This window comes from Bombina bombina, chromosome 3, assembly GCF_027579735.1.
Source record: "Bombina bombina isolate aBomBom1 chromosome 3, aBomBom1.pri, whole genome shotgun sequence".
NCBI lineage: Eukaryota > Metazoa > Chordata > Amphibia > Anura > Bombinatoridae > Bombina > Bombina bombina.
In genome coordinates this window covers 1,027,020,079-1,027,039,321 of record NC_069501.1, presented here as the reverse complement: position 1 = coordinate 1,027,039,321, position 19,243 = coordinate 1,027,020,079, and the positions used below count along the sequence as shown (strand labels likewise).

Genomic DNA, 19,243 nt, shown 5'->3' with positions numbered 1-19,243 from the left:
TACTACCGGTCTCCCACCCCCTCAAAAGCTCACAATCATCCAAAACCCACAAAGCCGTACATTCAGCTCTTTTCCCCTGTTACAGAGGATGACGTTTCTGCCCTTATACTATCCTCTCACCTCACTACCTGTCCCCTCGACCCCATCCTCTCACAACTACTCCCCTCCCTCTCTTCTAACCTTACCCCTATACTAACACACATCTTCAACCTCTCCCTCAGCACTGGTATAGTTCCCACATCTCTTAAACATGCACTAGTCACACCTATCCTCAAAAAACCTTCTCTTGATCCAACCTCCCCTTCCAACTACCGCCCTATTTCCCTACTACCTCTTGCCTCAAAGCTTCTTGAAAAGCTAGTATATGCACATCTATCCCATTTCCTTACATTAAACTCCCTCCTTGACCCACTGCAATCTGGATTTCGCCCCCTTCACTCAGAGATAGCAATTGTTAAGGTTACCAACGACCTACTTACAGCAAAATCAAAAGGCCACTTCTCTCTACTTATCCTCCTTGACCTATCTGCAGCCTTTGATACTGTCGACCACCCTCTTTTGCTATATACCCTCCAATCCTTCGGCATCTGTGACAAAGCTCTCTCTTGGTTCTCTTCCTATCTGTCTAACCGTACCTTTAGTGTAGCCTTCTCTGGGGTATCCTCTGCCCCGTTACTTCTTTCTGTTGGGGTACCGCAAGGCTCTGTCCTCTCTCCCCTTCTCTTCTCAATCTACACGTCCTCACTAGGTTCCTTAATAAAGTCCCACGGGTTTCATTAACATTTGTATGCTGACGATACCCAAATCTAACTCTCAGCACCAGAACTATCTCCTTCCTTGCTAACCCGTGTCACTAACTGTCTCTCTCATATCTCATCTTGGATATCCTCTCACTACCTCAAGCTTAATCTCTCCAAAACTGTGCTCCTTATTTTCCCCCCTTTTTCCAAAATCTCCACCCCCCCATGTCTCTATAACTGTTGATAACTCCATCATTACCCCAACCTCACATGCCTGATGTCTTGAGGTCACACTTGACTTAGATCTTTCTTTCACTCATCACATTCAGTCCTTGGCTAAAGTCTGCCACTTCCACCTTAAAAACATTGCTAAAATTAGACATTTCCTTACACAAGACACAACAAAGATTTTAATCCACTCTCTCATCCTTTCCCGCCTCAACTACTGCAACTCTATCCTCTCTGGTCTCCCTAGCTGCCGCCTAGCTCCTTTACAATCCATAATGAATGCCTCTGCCAGGCTCATCTTCCTTGCACATCGCTCTTCATCTGCCGCGCATCTCTCTGCCAATCCCTTCACTGGCTTCCTCTTGCCTCCAGAATTAAACACAAAATTCTCACTCTGACACACAAAGCCCTCAATTGCATTGCTCCTCCCTACATCTCAGACCTTGTCTCCAGATACTCTCCATCCTGTCCCCTTCGCTCATGATCTCCTACTCTCCTCCTCTCTTGTTACCTCCTCACATTCCCGTCTACAAGATTTCTCCAAACTGGCTCCCATTTTATGGAACTCTCTGCCTCGCTCCACAAGAATCTCCCCTAGTTTTAAAAGCTCCAAGTACTCCCTGAAGACTCTACTATTCAGGGACGCTTACAACCTACACTAACCTTCCTATCTCCACTGCTATCCCCTACAACCCCATAGCATGTAAGCCTATGAGGCCAGCTGTTTGTAGTTACATAGTAGATAAGGTTGAAAAAATACCGAAGTCCATCGAGTTCAACCTATACAAATCTAAAATATATACAAAAAGCTCCAGTTAAGCTTAAATAATCCCACTAAAAGGTGACCCATTTAATACTAGCAATCATATCCATGAATTTTGTTTATAGACAGAAATGTATCCAAATATTTTTTAAATGTATCTAGGGTATTGGCATTCACTACCTCCCCTTTGGTAATGAGTTCCACAATTTTATTGCTCTTACAGTGAAAAAACGTTTCCGTTGCAGGAGAGTAAATTTCCTTTCCTCCAACCTTAAATTGTGACCTCTGGTCACAAACAATTTTCTTGGAATAAACAGAGCTTCTGCCATCTCTGTATATGGGCCTTGAATATATTTATATAAAGTAATCATGTCACCTCTTAAGCGCCTTTTTCCTAAAGAAAACAGACCCAGTTTGGCTAGCCTCTCCTCATAGGTTAAATTCTCCAATCCCCTTATTAGCTTTGTGGCCCTTCTCTGAACTTTTTCTAGTTCTGCAATATCTTTTTTTGCGATTGGTCCCCAGAACTGCACTCCATACTCAAGGTGAGGTCTTACCAGGGCTTTATATAGTGACAGAATTATGCTTTCCTCCCTTGAGTCAATGCCTCTTTTAATACAAGCTAGTATCTTATTAGCCTTTGAAGCTGCTGCCCTGCATTGTGCACCCATCTTTAGCTTGTTATCTATTACTACCCCCAAATCCCTTTCCTCCTGTGTTTGGCTTAGTCTTGTCCCATTTAAATAATACGTTGCCTGCTTATTTTTACTTCCAAAATGTAGAACCTTGCATTTTCCCGTATTAAATCTCATTTTCCATTTACCTGCCCATACTTCTAATTTTTGCAGATCCCTTTGTAACGAAAGTTCATCCTGCACTGACCTAATGACCTTACTTAACTTAGTATCATCTGCAAAAATAGAGATATCGCTATTTAATCCTAGCTCCAAGTCATTTATAAAAATATTAAAAAGAATAGGGCCCAGCACTGATCCCTGGGGTACTCCACTGATTACCTTTGTCTAATCTGAGTATGATCCATTTACTACTACTCGTTGCTCCCTATCTTTTATCCAGTTATTTATCCATAAACTAACATTTTCAGCTATTCCCAGTCCCTTAATTTTGTGCATTAATCTCTCATGTGGCACTGTATGAAACGCCTTTGCAAAATCTAAGTATATCACATCAACTGATTCCCCTTTATCTATATTTTTACTTACTTCCTCATAGAATCTAATTAGATTAGTTTGACATGATCTATTTCTCATAAAACCATGCTGATTAGAACTCATAATCTTGATTACACGAATATGCTCATCAATATAATCCCTTAAAATATCTTCCCCACCATCGATGTCAGACTAACTGGTCTATAGCTTCCTGGATCATCCCTACTTCCCTTTTTGAAGTAAAAAGTTCACCTTCATAAGAGCCGACTACAACAGTGCAACTCTCGGCAGGACCCTCTCTCTCCCCATTTGATCCCTGTAATAGTTTTATATATACCACCTATGTTCATAGCGCTGCGGAACCTGTTGGCGCTCTACAAATACCTGATAATAATAAAAAACGTTAGTGGTATTGAAGATGGGATACGGTGCATCTTTTTCTGTGGATCTAAGATACGGGATAACGTTTTCCTGGGTGTTGACTGTCCCTTTAAGTACCCAGGTTATTATCCCATTGCAGCTAAGAATAAGAAAATATTGCCTTTTATAAAGCAAAATATTTAGGATGTTCTAATTTCAGAACATTTAAAAAGTTGCTGTAAACCACTTTACAGTCAAACATAAACAATTCAAATATGACATCTGAATGTGTATGTTATACAATAATGAAACAAAGAATATTTTTGATAATACAAATATAAGCAAACTGCTACAGAGAACTTCATTACCATTTTTTTTTGTCTAGCATGCAATATCGAGGCTGTCACAATATCTTAGCTTCTATTGTCATGGTGACAGTGAAACTCTGATTAATCCTTTACCTAAAATCCACGTCACCGCTTATCTGTCATTGAGGTGGGTGGAAGACAACATTTTGTAGTGGGTTATTGTGGGCTGCAAGATCTGCCAATTTAGACAGTGACACTTTACTATTACAAAAGATATCTGCGCACAAGCATGACTGGGCTAAAATTATTATATACGTTTTAATAAACAATGTAGTGTTTAAAACAAGCTATTTTAATAGTGTTATAGATCCTTTAGAAGTTTCGTATATCTTCAAAAAAGTATTACGGTTCATGGCAGCATTATAAACCGGCTCAGGGAAGTGAATCCATAGATTTACCGTTAACCAACAAGAGCCCAGATATCCATGTCTATCTATAATAACATGCCACAATACAATTTAAGGAACATGAGTGCCGCTGGCTCTTGCAGTGTATACAAAATGACCATAGTGTCCACTCACAGCAGTATAACACATGGCTTGAAGCGTCGGCTACCTCCCTCCAGGATACACCGGCACATCTTAGTCCTGTACAACGCCATGTTTCAGGAGACTAGAGACAGTGACACTACAGCAAGGTCACCACGACACAGAGCGCATGCCCAGTTCGTCATGGCGTTGATGTCTTGGTGGCCATCTTTGTTAAAGGCATGTCTATTCGAGTTTCATATTGTGAAAGTTTTACCTGGTTTGAATGCGGGCGCCACCGCCTGATCCAAGTGAGAAAGTGCATAATATTTTATATTACAAATACTGTACAATGTCATATTATTTATAATAGTGCAGCTTCAGTATACCGCTCAACAGCTAGATGCGGAAGTATCATAATTAAATCCAGTTAGTACAGAGTCCATGTTAATTGATCTTTTAAATATTTTAAACATGAGCTGTAAATAGCTGAATATTTTTAGTAGTTTATCACCCCTTTTGTTAACAGTATGTTTTGAAGTTCCATCATTCTTAATACATTCAAAATAATTAAAAGTTGCATTTATCTTGCTTAATTTTTCATATATGTATACTGTATATAAAATGAGTATACCATACCTCCCAACATTTCAAAATTCAAAAGAGGGACGGGACCCCCCCACCCCGGGCAAAAAAATTGAAATGTGGTGGGCGGGGCTTAAAAAATCATAAGCCCAAAGTAATATAAATAAAATTCTAAATAAAGTCATATATTTTAATATACTTAGGCCGCAAATCAAACACAAGCTCAAACCACTGGTATGGCTATGTGAGCTATGTATTTAATTAGCCTTTGCAAAGACATTGCTAAATATTTTTATCTTAATTGGACATTTAATAATAAATTCTTTAAAACTGCTCTCTGCATTCACCATTAATATTCTAGATTCTGGCCTTTAAAGTCAGCAAAAATGCACAGTAGCACACTACATAGCATACACTTACACATGCAGATACACACACTACATAGCATACACTTATACATGCAGATACACACACTACATAGCATACACTTATACATGCAGCATACACTTAATCATGCAGATACACACACACTACATAGCATACACTTACACATGCAGATACACACACACTACATAGCATACACTTACACATGCAGATACACACACACTACATAGCATACACTTATACATGCAGCATACACTTATACATGCAGCATACACTTATACATGCAGATACACACACACTACATAGCATACACTTACACATGCAGATACACACACACTACATAGCATACACTTATACAGGCAGATACACAGACACTACATAGTATACACTTATACATGCAGATACACACACACACACATTACATAGCATACACTTATACATGCAGCATACACTTATACATGCAGATACACAGACACTACATAGTATACACGTATACATGCAGATACACACTTCTACATACAGATACACACACACAGTTATGGATACAGATAGACACACACACTACATCATATATGGGTATCTGTAATTCATTGTATGGGGTCCTGGGGTTGGCAAGCACATTAGCTGGCAGTCTGCGGCTGCCACTGTTCGTTACCCTGGTATTAGCACTGCTCATTGTATAAAACTGAAGGCATGCTACTATTATCCCCAGGGGTTAGACATCATCACTACCAGAGGTAGGTTAGAGAGGTCACCATTACCCGTGGTCAGGGTGTATACAGCCTTCTTACTCCTGCTTAACCCACACACCATTCCTTTTCCACAGGGAATCTAACAGGTATCTAACCCTGTGAGAGCAAAGCCAGCTGCTTCTGAGTATGGGCCCAATAGAATTTAAAAAAAAATATATATATATATATTTATTTATTTTTTTAATGCCTGGGGCAAATCTGGACAGATGGCTAGCAACCCGGGACAGGGGGATAGACCCCTAAAATCGGGACTGTCTTGCGAAAATCGGGACAGTTGGGGGGTATGGTATACTCGTTACTCGGGTGTGTCTCTGGGCAGCACCTTAAATGGTAGCAATATTAGTTGCTGTGTGTGGACTGCCTATAATTTGTCAATTATCTGAAGTTTGTGAAGCCATCTATCCTTTAAACCAGTGTTTATCAGTGGTCCTCAAGCCCCCCCCCCCCCCCCCTATAGACCATGTTTTTTATTATAGCTGATCAAGTGCACAGGTTAAATAATCAGCAGATCAGTAATAACAATGGTTACTAACGTGCTCTCACCCATAAGCTGATTATTTCACATGTGCTCCAGTTCAGCTATAAGAAAAATCTGGCCTGTTAGGGGTACTTGAGGAACACGGTAGAAACGCTGCTTTAAACCAAGGTTTCTGAGATATATAGATTAAGCTGAGTCTGCAGATGTCAGATTGTGCTGAATTCTACGTCAGGTAACCAATCCGAAGCATTGGGGCCTACAGCAACCCTCATGAGAAGCCTTCAGCACCACCCGTTAAGCATTAGAAGGGTTATGAGCATCTTATGCGCTGTATTTTCATGCTGTGCTATGACCTACACCAAGATGATTACAGGAAAGCTTAAAGATATGCCAACTGCTTAAAAATATGTAGACTTCTACCCTTTAACCTTGATTTATTCCTGTCTGAATTACTGTACAGTACCAATCATCATGAAATCTGGCATATAGGTGATTCATGAGTTGGATCTTTTGGAAACAGACACCCTGTGGGATCATGGTAACATTTTTTCAGGGTAAGCATAGGTGAGGGACAAAATTGTTTCATACTTTGTTGAGTATGCTTGGGCAGAGTGTGTGAAATGATTTGTTAAAGCTAAAATATATTTGTGGCTTTCTTTCCACAATACAGATAGTCCTCACACAAGCTTACACAGTGCAGCAGTTTAAAAAGAAACTATCTGAACTCATTTGACATTAACGTTCTTCTTTTTTTTTTTACACAGGTACACTTTGTTGTCACATACTCCTTTATTTCTTTCTGCATAAAGGGCCAGTGAACTCTTCCTCAGGCAAGATGGATCATTTATCTGCTCCCACTTGCCCTACGCCATCATTGAAATGCTTTAGCCCGTTCTGCTTTAGCTTCTGAGGGAATACTAACTGCTTGTATGATCCTGTTTTCCAGGAGAGTACTTCATCTTTCACTTGCAGTTTGTTCCATTCATAAAGTAGTTTAGCACAAAACACCAGCAGCAGCCATATTGTTTCGCTTTCCATTTGGCTTTTGCCACTTTTATTTGGAAACCTTCCTTTCTCTTTTAGAGCCTGATGATCTAAGCTCTCCACTCTAGCGACATTATCTAAGAAGTCTCATCAGTACTGCGAGGTCCCTCAAACAATTTCATAAAGGCAAATTTTAGCTTGTGAGCTGTTTATCTCACTATGCAGGGTTCTAGGGAGTGAAGGAGAGACACATACATTACAATCTAATGCTCAATAAAAAATCAAAAACATTTCTCTCCATGCTTGGGAGCTTTTGATTTTTCAGTGAGATACATTTTAATGGCACATATTTATATTATACAGCCTTGGAATGTTCTGATTTATAAACTGAGACATTTCCCATCAATTCCTCATTTGCACTCTAATTATGGGACTCTGCCATCTTTTACTGTTTTATTTATTTATTTGCTTTGGTTTGTACCTGCGAGGAGGTTAGGGTATGTGGAACTCATAATGCAGGAAAAGATACACAGAACAATAAAAGGCTTTTTGAAAGCTTTACTAATTGATAAACAAAAAGAACAGTTAGTAGTTCAGATTGAAGATCACAGAAAAAGCAAGTTTCAACATAGCAACTTTTCCACAAATGCAACAGATGTTGCACACAAGAAACAGAATCTCATTCTTGTAAATAAATAATAGGGAAAAATTCAATATAACACATTAGCATGTTTTTCATACATACAGATAACTTTATTAAATAATATAGCAAAACCAGGTAGACTGTACACACGCACACACACACAAGTTAAAAATAGCTTAAAGCTAGGATGGACAGAAAGGAGTTAATCTCCACAGTCTGATAACAATAATGCAACCGGGTAGAAATTGCTGATACTCACAAGTACCAAGATATCAGGACGTTACTATTGCAAAGCACGCTCAAACACACAAACACCTCTGTCTCAAAAAAACTCCTTCTATAGCGGGAGTTCAAATTAATTTAAATCTAATTGTAATCATTCATTGGAATAATGCCATCCTGGGAAGCAATTAAAAAGGAGTAGCTATGCCCACAGTGAAAGTGCCCCTAATTTTCTGTGCAAGTTTGAACATAAACCTTATACAAAACACTAAAGTCCAATGCAAGTTTCAGAATACTTTAAGTAATTTGCAGTCGAATACACACTTGGTGCTTAAATTGAACAGTAAAGGGTTAGGTTGTCACAGGATACATGATAGGTACACAAGACATGGTTAGTGAGAGGAAAGCAGACACAAGTTTCTCAGGAGGCACAGAATATCCAGCGGGTACTGTTGGTGAGACTGTCACAGAATACAAGATAGGTGCAGCATGTACAGCTGGTTTAAGAAAGGCTGTCACTGGTAAAGTAGACACAAGTTTCTCAGCAGGCACAGAATATCCAGTGGGTACTGTTGGTGAGACTGTCACCGAATACAAGATAGGTGCAGCATGTACAGCTGGTTTAAGGAAGGCTGTTACTGGTAAAGTAGATACAAGTTTCTCAGCAGGCACAGGATACCCAGCGGGTACTGTTGGTGAGACTGTCCCAGGATACCAGATAGGTACAGCAGGCACAGCTGGTTTGAATAAGGCTATCACTGGTATACAAATGAGGAAAAAGGAAAGCTGAGTCTTGGAGTCGATAAACAAGTTTATTAGGAGCAGGCTTCAGGACACAAGGTAAGCTCCTATCTTAAGCGTTTCGCGCATGGGCACATGCGCTTCATCAGAGATATCAGTCTCTGCTGGTCAGGATCCCTATAAAGGTGTGAATGACCAATCAAGACGAGTTAGGTATTAACTGTTTAGGTAAGAAACGTCTTTCTTAGATTGGTAATTGAATAACTACACCCTAGCTTGTTATATTGATCCTGGGCAGCAGAAAACATAATAGAACAGAAAACTTAGTAAACAATTGTCTGTGTACATAGCACTTGTTTATAAATAATGTTTCAATCCTTTATACATTTCAACTTGTTGTGGTGCTTAGGTAATGGGTCACAAAATGGAAATGCTTGCTAAATACATGCTAAATATAAAACATGGATTATAATATATATGTTTATAAATGACGAATAAAAACATTTGTTTTTATACTAAGACAGTAAAACAATTTGCATAAACACATCATTAAATTAATCCACTTGACTCAAGTGAGCTAGAATGGTCACTTATAAAAAGACAAGAGTGGCCCTTAACCAAGCTACAGCAACATACAATACATAATTATTAGTTAAAATTATTAATAACATTCTGTAAGAGTATATATAGAAATGTAACCAGCATTGTAAGTCTACAGAAAGTACTCTTCTATGTACTTGTAACCCCTTTAATAGTATAAGGCAGATGAGTATAAGTCACCTTATTATATAGGTGCAATAGGTGAACAACAGTATGGTAATCATCGTTAGTGTGGTTTATTATAAAAAAACAGAAGTAAACTCTAAATGTCTAATACTATAGGGGAAAGCTGGAGTATATTGACTAATATGCCAGCTATATGGTAGAGATAACAATGCTGGGTAAGAAATTATAACTAATAAATAAATATGTTAAAAACATTTTTTTATATTGAGCCAATGAGAAGTTTAATTTTTAGGGAGGGATAAATCTAACTTAAGTTTATGTAAAATTTAGCTTGATATTACTATTGATGTGTGTATGTTATGAGAATTTTAATGTGAAAGCAACTTAAATATACAGATAGAATAGACCTTATTTACTCTATATATAGATTAACATCATATCTTTTGTTCATGCCTTGTGGTACCCTAGTTTGTAACAAGAATATCCAGTATACTTCTCTTTTGGATAGTGTCTTGTTTCTATCTCCCCCTAATGGATTGCTTGTTATTTGTTCTATGGCTTTAAATGTAAAATGAGTAAGTTTTTGTTCATGTGTATGAAAGTGTTTGGCCACAGGTGTTCTAGGGAATTCCTCTTCTATAGACAAGAGATGTTCTCTTATACGGTCCTTTAATAAGCGTGTCGTGATGCCTACATATTGCTGTAGGCAATATGAGCATGTAATTAGGTATATTATGTAGGTGGATGTACAATCCATTCTAGTGGTTATTGGATATAATTTGTTAGTTTGTGAGGAAGTAAAGGTAAGACACTTATCAGTGTATTTGCAACTTTTGCATGGTACATGACCACATCTGTAATTCCCTTTTAAGGGAGTTAGCTAACTGATGGTCGGTGAGATTTTATTATGAAACTTGTGTGTAATCTTGTCACGTATTGTTGGTGCTTTTTTGGCTTCAAATCTTATGTGTTTCTGTAATTTGTTTCTCAAAGTGATGTCACTATTGAGAACTGGTAGATATTTCTTAATAATCTTTGTGATGGTGTAAAATTGATTACTATATTTAGTTACAAAACATATGTCTTCTTTAAATGTGGAATTTTTTGTGTCATTGTGATTACTGATGGATGTTCTTGTTGCTGCTTTTTTGTTTAGTAGTGTTGTCCTATCCATTCTTGATACTTGAGATTTAATTTTAAGAAGGAGACTTTTTTTGTAGCCTCTGGCTATTAGTCTGTTGGTAAGTTCATCTGCTTGTTTAATGTATAATTGGAGGGAACTGCAGTTTCTCCGCAGTCTGAGATACTGGCCCTTAGGAATGCCTCTTTGCATATGTGGAGCATGACAAGAATCTGCTCTAAGTATCGTATTTCTTGATAGAGGTTTTCTAAAAGTACTGGTTATTATTTCTGCCTCACTATTATGTTCTAATGTAAGGTCTAAGAAATTAATAATATGGTCATTGTTTTGGTACGTGAATGTCAGATTTAATGTGTTATTGTTGAAATAGTTAATGATTTCCTGGATGGTGAGTTCAGTGTTTTTCATATAGATTAGGATGAGATCATCTACAAATCTGCCGTATACAACTACTTTGTCGTTGAGGGCCAGTCCATCCCCAAAAAGATAAAGATGTTCAAAATACCCCATATACAGATTTGCATATGAGGGGGTGAACTTAGCCCCCATGGCTGTGCCACATTTTTGGAGGTAGTAGTGGCCCTCGAAGACAAAGTAGTTGTGTGTGAGAAGGAATCTTGTGAGTTCTTCAAGAAATGTGATACATTCTTCTGGATAACTAGTGTGTCTCTTTAGCATGTATGTTAGAGCTTTTAGACCTGCCTCATGGGGAATACTAGAGTAAAGGGCTGATACATCTATGGATAACCAAGTATAGTTGTCCTGCCATGTTATTGATTGGATTTGTTGTATCAAATGTGTGCTGTCACGTATGTACCCGGGTAAAGACTTGACTATAGGTTGTAACATATTATCGAGCCAGTTCCCTACCCTCTCGCACAGTGAACCTCTGCTGGCTACTACAGGGAGTGCAGAATTATTAGGCAAATGAGTATTTTGACCACATCATCCTCTTTATGCATGTTGTCTTACTCCAAGCTGTATAGGCTTGAAAGCCTACTACCAATTAAGCATATTAGGTGATGTGCATCTCTGTAATGAGAAGGGGTGTGGTCTAATGACATCAACACCCTATATCAGGTGTGCATAATTATTAGGCAACTTCCTTTCCTTTGGCAAAATGGGTCAAAAGAAGGACTTGACAGGCTCAGAAAAGTCAAACATAGTGAGATATCTTGCAGAGGGATGCAGCACTCATAAAATTGCAAAGCTTCTGAAGCGTGATCATCGAACAATCAAGCGTTTCATTCAAAATAGTCAACAGGGTCGCAAGAAGCGTGTGGAAAAACCAAGGTGCAAAATAACTGCCCATGAACTGAGAAAAGTCAAGCGTGCAGCTGCCAAGATGCCACTTGCCACCAGTTTGGCCATATTTCAGAGCTGCAACATCACTGGAGTGCCCAAAAGCACAAGGTGTGCAATACTCAGAGACATGGCCAAGGTAAGAAAGGCTGAAAGACGACCACCACTGAACAAGACACACATGCTGAAACGTCAAGACTGGGCCAAGAAATATCTCAAGACTGATTTTTCTAAGGTTTTATGGACTGATGAATTGAGAGTGAGTCTTGATGGGCCGGATGGATGGGCCGTGGCTGGATTGGTAAAGGGCAGAGAGCTCCAGTCCGACTCAGACGCCAGCAAGGTGGAGGTGGAGTACTGGTTTGGGCTGGTATCATCAAAGATGAGCTTGTGGGGCCTTTTCGGGTTGAGGATGGAGTCAAGCTCAACTCCCAGTCCTACTGCCAGTTTCTGGAAGACACCTTCTTCAAGCAGTGGTACAGGAAGAAGTCTGCATCCTTCAAGAAAAACATGATTTTCATGCAGGACAATGCTCCATCACACGCGTCCAAGTACTCCACAGCGTGGCTGGCAAGAAAGGGTATAAAAGAAGAAAATCTAATGACATGGCCTCCTTGTTCACCTGATCTGAACCCCATTGAGAACCTGTGGTCCATCATCAAATGTGAGATTTACAAGGAGGGAAAACAGTACACCTCTCTGAACAGTGTCTGGGAGGCTGTGGTTGCTGCTGCACGCAATGTTGATGGTGAACAGATCAAAACACTGACAGAATCCATGGATGGCAGGCTTTTGAGTGTCCTTGCAAAGAAAGGTGGCTATATTGGTCACTGATTTGTTTTTGTTTTGTTTTTGAATGTCAGAAATGTATATTTGTGAATGTTGAGATGTTATATTGGTTTCACTGGTAAAAATAAATAATTGAAATGGGTATATATTTGTTTTTTGTTAAGTTGCCTAATAATTATGCACAGTAATAGTCACCTGCACACACAGATATCCCCCTAAAATAGCTATAACTAAAAACAAACTAAAAACTACTTCCAAAACTATTCAGCTTTGATATTAATGAGTTTTTTGGGTTCATTGAGAACATGGTTGTTGTTCAATAATAAAATTAATCCTCAAAAATACAACTTGCCTAATAATTCTGCACTCCCTGTATAGGCCTGCCGGGAGTGTCAATAAGTGATTTATGTATTTTAGGTACTGTGCGAAAGGTAGGGATGGTAGGATATTCTACTAGACAATAGTCTGCTGTTTCCTGAGTTAGAAATCCTTCTTCCACTGCAGAATCTAATAGAGTATGGAGTTCTTGTTTATATTTATTAGTTGGGTTATAGGTCAATTTTAGATAAGTCTCCCTATCATTGAGTTGTCTGTTTGCTTCCCTTTTATAGTCTTCAGTGTTGAGGATTACTACTGCTCCCCCTTTATCCGCTGGGGTGACTACTATATCCTGATTGTTACTGAGTGATCTAAGTGCTTGTTGTTCACTAATAGATAGGTTGTGTTTACTCGTGGGATTGGTAGTTGTACTAGAGGCAGTTTCTAAAGTGGAGTGCAAACTAGTGAGTTCTAGCTCTACTAGATTCTGGAACATTTCTATTGCTTCACTTCTACTGTGCACTGGGTAGAAATAAGATTTAGTATGTGGTAAAGTTTTGGGTTTAGGAACTGTGTCATAGATACTAGCTTCTCTAAGTGTTATGGCTTAAAGTGAAGTAAGTGTATTCAGGTCACATAAGTCTCTGAATTGTAAACCTATGGAGTTTTCCTCTTTTTGTGCTGTATTTACTAGCAGAGAGCTATTCTCTTGTTCATTAGTTGTGTGCGTTATTTGTGAAAAATGTTTGTATAAAGTTATTTTCCTAACCAAAGCATTTACATCCAATATAGTGGAAAACAAATCAAAGTGGGTGGAAGGTGCAAAAGATAACCCTTTATTTAACAAACTGATTTGAGAACAAGTGAGGGAAGTGTTAGATAGATTTATTACTGATCCTACTTCTTCTGTGTTGTCTTTTTTATCCTGCTTGGATAACGTAGGGGTAAATCCTTTTTTGGTGTACTACTGGTGATAGGTGTTTGTACTAGTGTTGATAATTTGGTTCTGCCTCCAGGGGTACTGTGACTAACTATTTCTTCATTAGAAGTATGTGCTTGAGTATCTTCTATGGTCTGTGAACCCTCTGTATTGTCTGTATCTATGCTTGAGAATGTAACTCGCTTAGCATTGGGTGTATGATTAAAGGTGCCCTTTCTTTTATTTTTGTTCTTGTTTTTGTGGTTATTGTGTTGGGAGTGGTTTTTTTGTCTATTAGGTTTATCTTTTTGCCAGGAATATACGATATCTAATTCGTAATCCTTTACATCTCTTTGGTATTTGCTAACTTTTCTTTCTGATAGTGTGGAATCTAATTGTTGCATAGTAGAATCTAATTGTGTTTTGTAATCTATATATTTCTTGGTCTGTTCGAATGGTTTTAGAGACTCTACAATCTCTTCAATCTGTATTAATAGGGAATCCCTCTCTTCTTTCTTATGTTTGAGCAACTGCTTCATCAAAATGATGGAGCAGTTGGTCAAATTGTTGTTCCATTCCTCCATAAAAATTGGGTTGTGTAGGGCGAAAGAGGGATATTCCCCCTCCAAAGGTTCGTCTGTTCTAGCGGAGTTACCTTTCAATGCTGTACTCATTATGAGCTTTCTTCTATCTATATCTACTACTCCTGTGAGAATGTTACTTTCAGCCATAATGGTAAGCTAATGTGTCTATATATCTTATATACCAGTGTATAAGTATTAATGAAAAACAGTGTGTTTAGAATAAGCCTGAGAAATATATATAAGAAACTAAAGAGGTTAGAGATCCTTAAACAGGGATCTTAGAATGTAGTTTCTTAACTGGAAGCTAGCACAATATATATAAAGTTATGTTGGCAACTCAAGTGGTAATATACAAATAATACAAGTGATTAAGATTAATAATTAATCAAATGAGATTAGAAGCTCAAATATGTAATTCGGAAAAAGTTACTAGTGTGTTAGTATAATGCATTAATGAGTAAAATAGCAGGATCCCACCCTCATTAGTATAAGACTTGTATAGTTTATAATGGTGGTGGTAATAGTCAATTAGAGAAATGATCAAAACAAATGGTGACTAAAAAGGGTTTTGACTATGAGGCTGGACTATTTGGTTAAGGTTTTGAACAATAATCTATGCAAAACTGCCTCAAAATAGTCTTCCCCTTCATTAACACCTATAAAAGATGCAGTATTGTTAGACAGTTGTTAATTGTAATAGACAAACCTGCTCAATAATTAATGAACCTATAGTTCACCATTTCACTAGTAACACTATGACAATATATAGTTGTAATAGAGATTTTAATCAAATGAATTCTGCCAGATATAGATACTCCTCTTAGATAATGGTGCACAGTCCGTTTTTATGAGCCGGTGTAAAAGCCCAAGTTCACAACTGAGATGAATATAAAGAGCAAGTCCATGTGCTGTGATGACTGATTCGATGTAAGTATCAGTTCAGTATTACTGTTGACTAGAGAGTCAGTGGATGACAAAGTTGTTTTGGAAGTATCATTAAGTGGTGGAATTCACCAACATCAGAGCAGAGTTAAATGTGGTACTATTGTATGTGCCAAATCAGAAGTACTCACAAGTGACAGTCTCTGTCCCAGGCTGCTCACTAGCTGTCAGTAAAGTAGGACGTGACAAGGGAACCCGATTCTGGAGCCTAAGTTCTTATGTAATATTATCGAGATGGGAGAAAACAGAGTGTACCTGCGATCCGGAGTAGGTCCTCCTGTATAATCCCAAGGCCGTCTGTTCTCCGTGAGCGAATGTTCGCTTGCTTGCCAGTCCTAAGCGTCAGTGCATGTCGGGTCTCGATGACCTCACTGGAAAAGGGCTCTCCTTGCGTTAGTGTGTGTGAGCGTGTCGGTCAGATATTGCGTGGCTCTACGGGTCCCTGTAGAATGGAAAATAAGCTGACCTTAGAATGACGACAGCGGGGCGGAAAAGTGAGTACTCCTGGAAGATCTCGATTGGTGCGGTATGCAGCTTCAGGAAAAGACTTTGCTGACAGCGGATCCTCCTACCGCTGGATGCATACAAATGAGGAAAAAGGAAAGCTGAGTCTTGGAGTCGATAAACAAGTTTATTAGGAGCAGGCTTCAGGACACAAGGTACGCTCCTATCTTACGCGTTTTGCGCATGGGCACATGCGCTTCATCAGAGATATCAGTCTCTGCTGGTCAGGATCCCTATAAAGGTGTGAATGACCAATCAAGACGAGTTAGGTGTTAACTGTTTAGGTAAGAAACGTCTTTCTTAGATTGGTAATTGAATAACTACACCCTAGCTTGTTATATTGATCCTGGGCAGCAGAAAACATAATAGAACAGAAAACTTAGTAAACAATTGTCTGTGTACATAGCACTTGTTTATAAATAATGTTTCAATCCTTTATACATTTCAACTTGTTGTGGTGCTTAGGTAATGGGTCACAAAATGGAAATGCTTGCTAAATACATGCTAAATATAAAACATGGATTATAATATATATGTTTATAAATGACGAATAAAAACATTTGTTTTTATACTAAGACAGTAAAACAATTTGTATAAACACATCATTAAATTAATCAACTTGACTCAAGTGAGCTAGAATGGTCACTTATAAATAGACAAGAGTGGCCCTTAAATAAGCTACAGCAACATCGAATACACACTTGGTGCTTAAATTGAACAGTAAAGGGTTAGGTTGTCACAGGATACATGATAGGTACACAAGACATGGTTAGTGAGAGGAAAGCAGACACAAGTTTCTCAGGAGGCACAGAATATCCAGCAGGTACTGTTGGTGAGACTGTTACAGAATACAAGATAGGTGCAGCATGTACAGCTGGTTTAAGAAAGGCTGTCACTGGTAAAGTAGATACAAGTTTCTCAGCAGGCACAGAATATCCAGTGGGTACTGTTGGTGAGACTGTCACCGAATACAAGATAGGTGCAGCATGTACAGCTGGTTTAAGGAAGGCTGTTACTGATAAAGTAGATACAAGTTTCTCAGCAGGCACAGGATACCCAGCGGGTACTGTTGGTGAGACTGTCACAGGATACCAGATAGGTACAGCAGGCACAGCTGGTTTGAATAAGGCTATCACTGGTATAGTAGACACAGGTTTCTCAGAAAGCACAGTATACGCTGCATCAGGTACACCCTTGGTGACAACAAAATGGGCCATTTTAGAAAAGCGATCTACTACCTCTAAAACTGAAGTGTATCCTTGAACAGAGGGTAAATCAACTATAAAGTCCATGGCAATATCAGCCCACGGTATGCTTGGCACAGAAAGAGGTTGTAAGAGACCCGAAGGAGGATGTCATGAGTCTTTGTTAACTATACACACAGGAGAAGATTGTACATAAGATTTAATACCTTTTTGCATGCCAGGCCACCAGAACTGTTTGAGTCTGGATACCCCCATGTCCTCCCAGAGGGGTGTCATAGAAATAATATAGAACCTTCGGGAATTACAGAGAATGGTACTTCCACCTTGCTGTCTTGAATGTGGAACTCTGAAAGCTGAATAGTTTCCGAGGAACTAGGAGTATCTTCAGGGTTTAGAGTCTTTAGATAAATAGTGTCCAATAAGGAAGCTTTGTTAGCTAGAAAATATTCTGGTTGCAGAATAGTATTTGGCTCGGATTCAGTCTTTTCATTTTCTCCAATACGGCATAAGGCATCCGTTTGCCATTCCTGGCTAAAGGTCTATATGTAATGAGGAAATGAAAGCGGCTAAAGAAGAATGCTGGTTTGAAGAAGACTGTCAATAGTATGGTAGACACAGGTTTCTCAGCAGTACAGGATACCCAGCAGGTACTGTTGGTGAGACTGTCACGGGATACCAGATAGGTATAGCTTCAAGAACAAGATGAGCATACACAGGTATCTGGTTAGTCTGCTTGGCTTTCAGGAACAAGGTGAACATATGCAGGTGCAAGGTAAGTATGCTTGGTCTCTGGAACAAGGTGAACATATGCAGTTACAAGGTAAGTATGCTTGGTCTCTGGAGCAAGGTGAGCATATACAGGTATCAGATAAGTATGTTTGGTCTCTGGACCTGGAAACAAGGTAGGTAAGGCAATATCTCAAACAAGAGTGATGGGTTGGGTGTGCTTTTATAGGAACTCCCACACTTGAGTCCTCGAGGTGGGAGTTCCTGAAATGAGGTGTGGCACCTAATATATGCAATGCTTGTGCCTAGAGGGCTGCAGCAGCTGTAAAAAGGCTGGAGTCACGGCATGTCTTCACTTGGGATGCCAAGATGAAAAGTAAGCTATTCTTGGTGTTTGCCGAGACCGGAGGGCCCAACCCAGGAGCTCCAGGTAAGTCCCTGACAGTACCAGACAAGAACTGCCCAACTCATTTCCAATATCACATTCTATCAACAGACTAGAATGTAGAGTAGTACATTAAACAAAGAAGCAACAAAAATGTATCTCCTGAACACACAATTAAGAGGTGAATTGCAACTTGATTTCTCTGATAATATGTCAATAACTTTAAGATATAGTTTATATGCAAATGGATGGCACCCTGGAATGGATATCAGTGATTCCTTAAATTTACTGCAATTTCTATGTAAGTGAGTTATGTGTTTAAATGAAATTCAAGGTTCCTTATACACTCACCGGTCACTTTATTAGGTACACCGTGCTAGTACCGGGTTGGACCCCCTTTTGCCGTCAGAACTGCCTAAATTCTTCGTGGCATAGATTCAACAAGGCGTTGGAAAAATTCCTCCGAGATTTTGGTTCATATTGACATGATAGCATCACGCAGTTGGAGATTTGTCGGCTGCATATTCATGATGCAAATCTCCCGTTCCAACACATCCCAAAGGTGCTCTATTGGATTGAGATCTGGTGACTGTGGAGGGCATTGGAGTACAGTGAACTCATTGTCATGTTCAAGAAACCAGTTTGAGATAATTTGAGCTTTGTGACATGGTGCATTATCCTGCTGGAAGTAGCCATCAGAAGATGGGTACACTGTAGTCATAAAGGGATGGACATGGTCAGCAACAATACTCAGGTAGGCCGTGGCGTTTAAACAATGCTCAGTTGGTACTAAGGGGCCCAACTTGTGCCAAGAA

The 19,243-nt window shown here is 39.1% G+C and overlaps 1 protein-coding gene across 1 annotated transcript in view; it reads right to left on the bottom strand.

The window, feature by feature from the left end:
* The window catches only part of LETMD1 (LETM1 domain containing 1), an 83,621-nt gene extending 79,383 nt beyond the window's left edge, over positions 1-4,238 (bottom strand). The window contains exon 1 of the mRNA XM_053708219.1: positions 4,153-4,238. Coding sequence (XP_053564194.1) covers positions 4,153-4,232 — 80 coding nt within the window. The 5' untranslated portion in view covers positions 4,233-4,238. The remainder of the gene's footprint in view (positions 1-4,152) is intronic.
* Between the last annotated feature and the right edge of the window lie 15,005 nt (positions 4,239-19,243).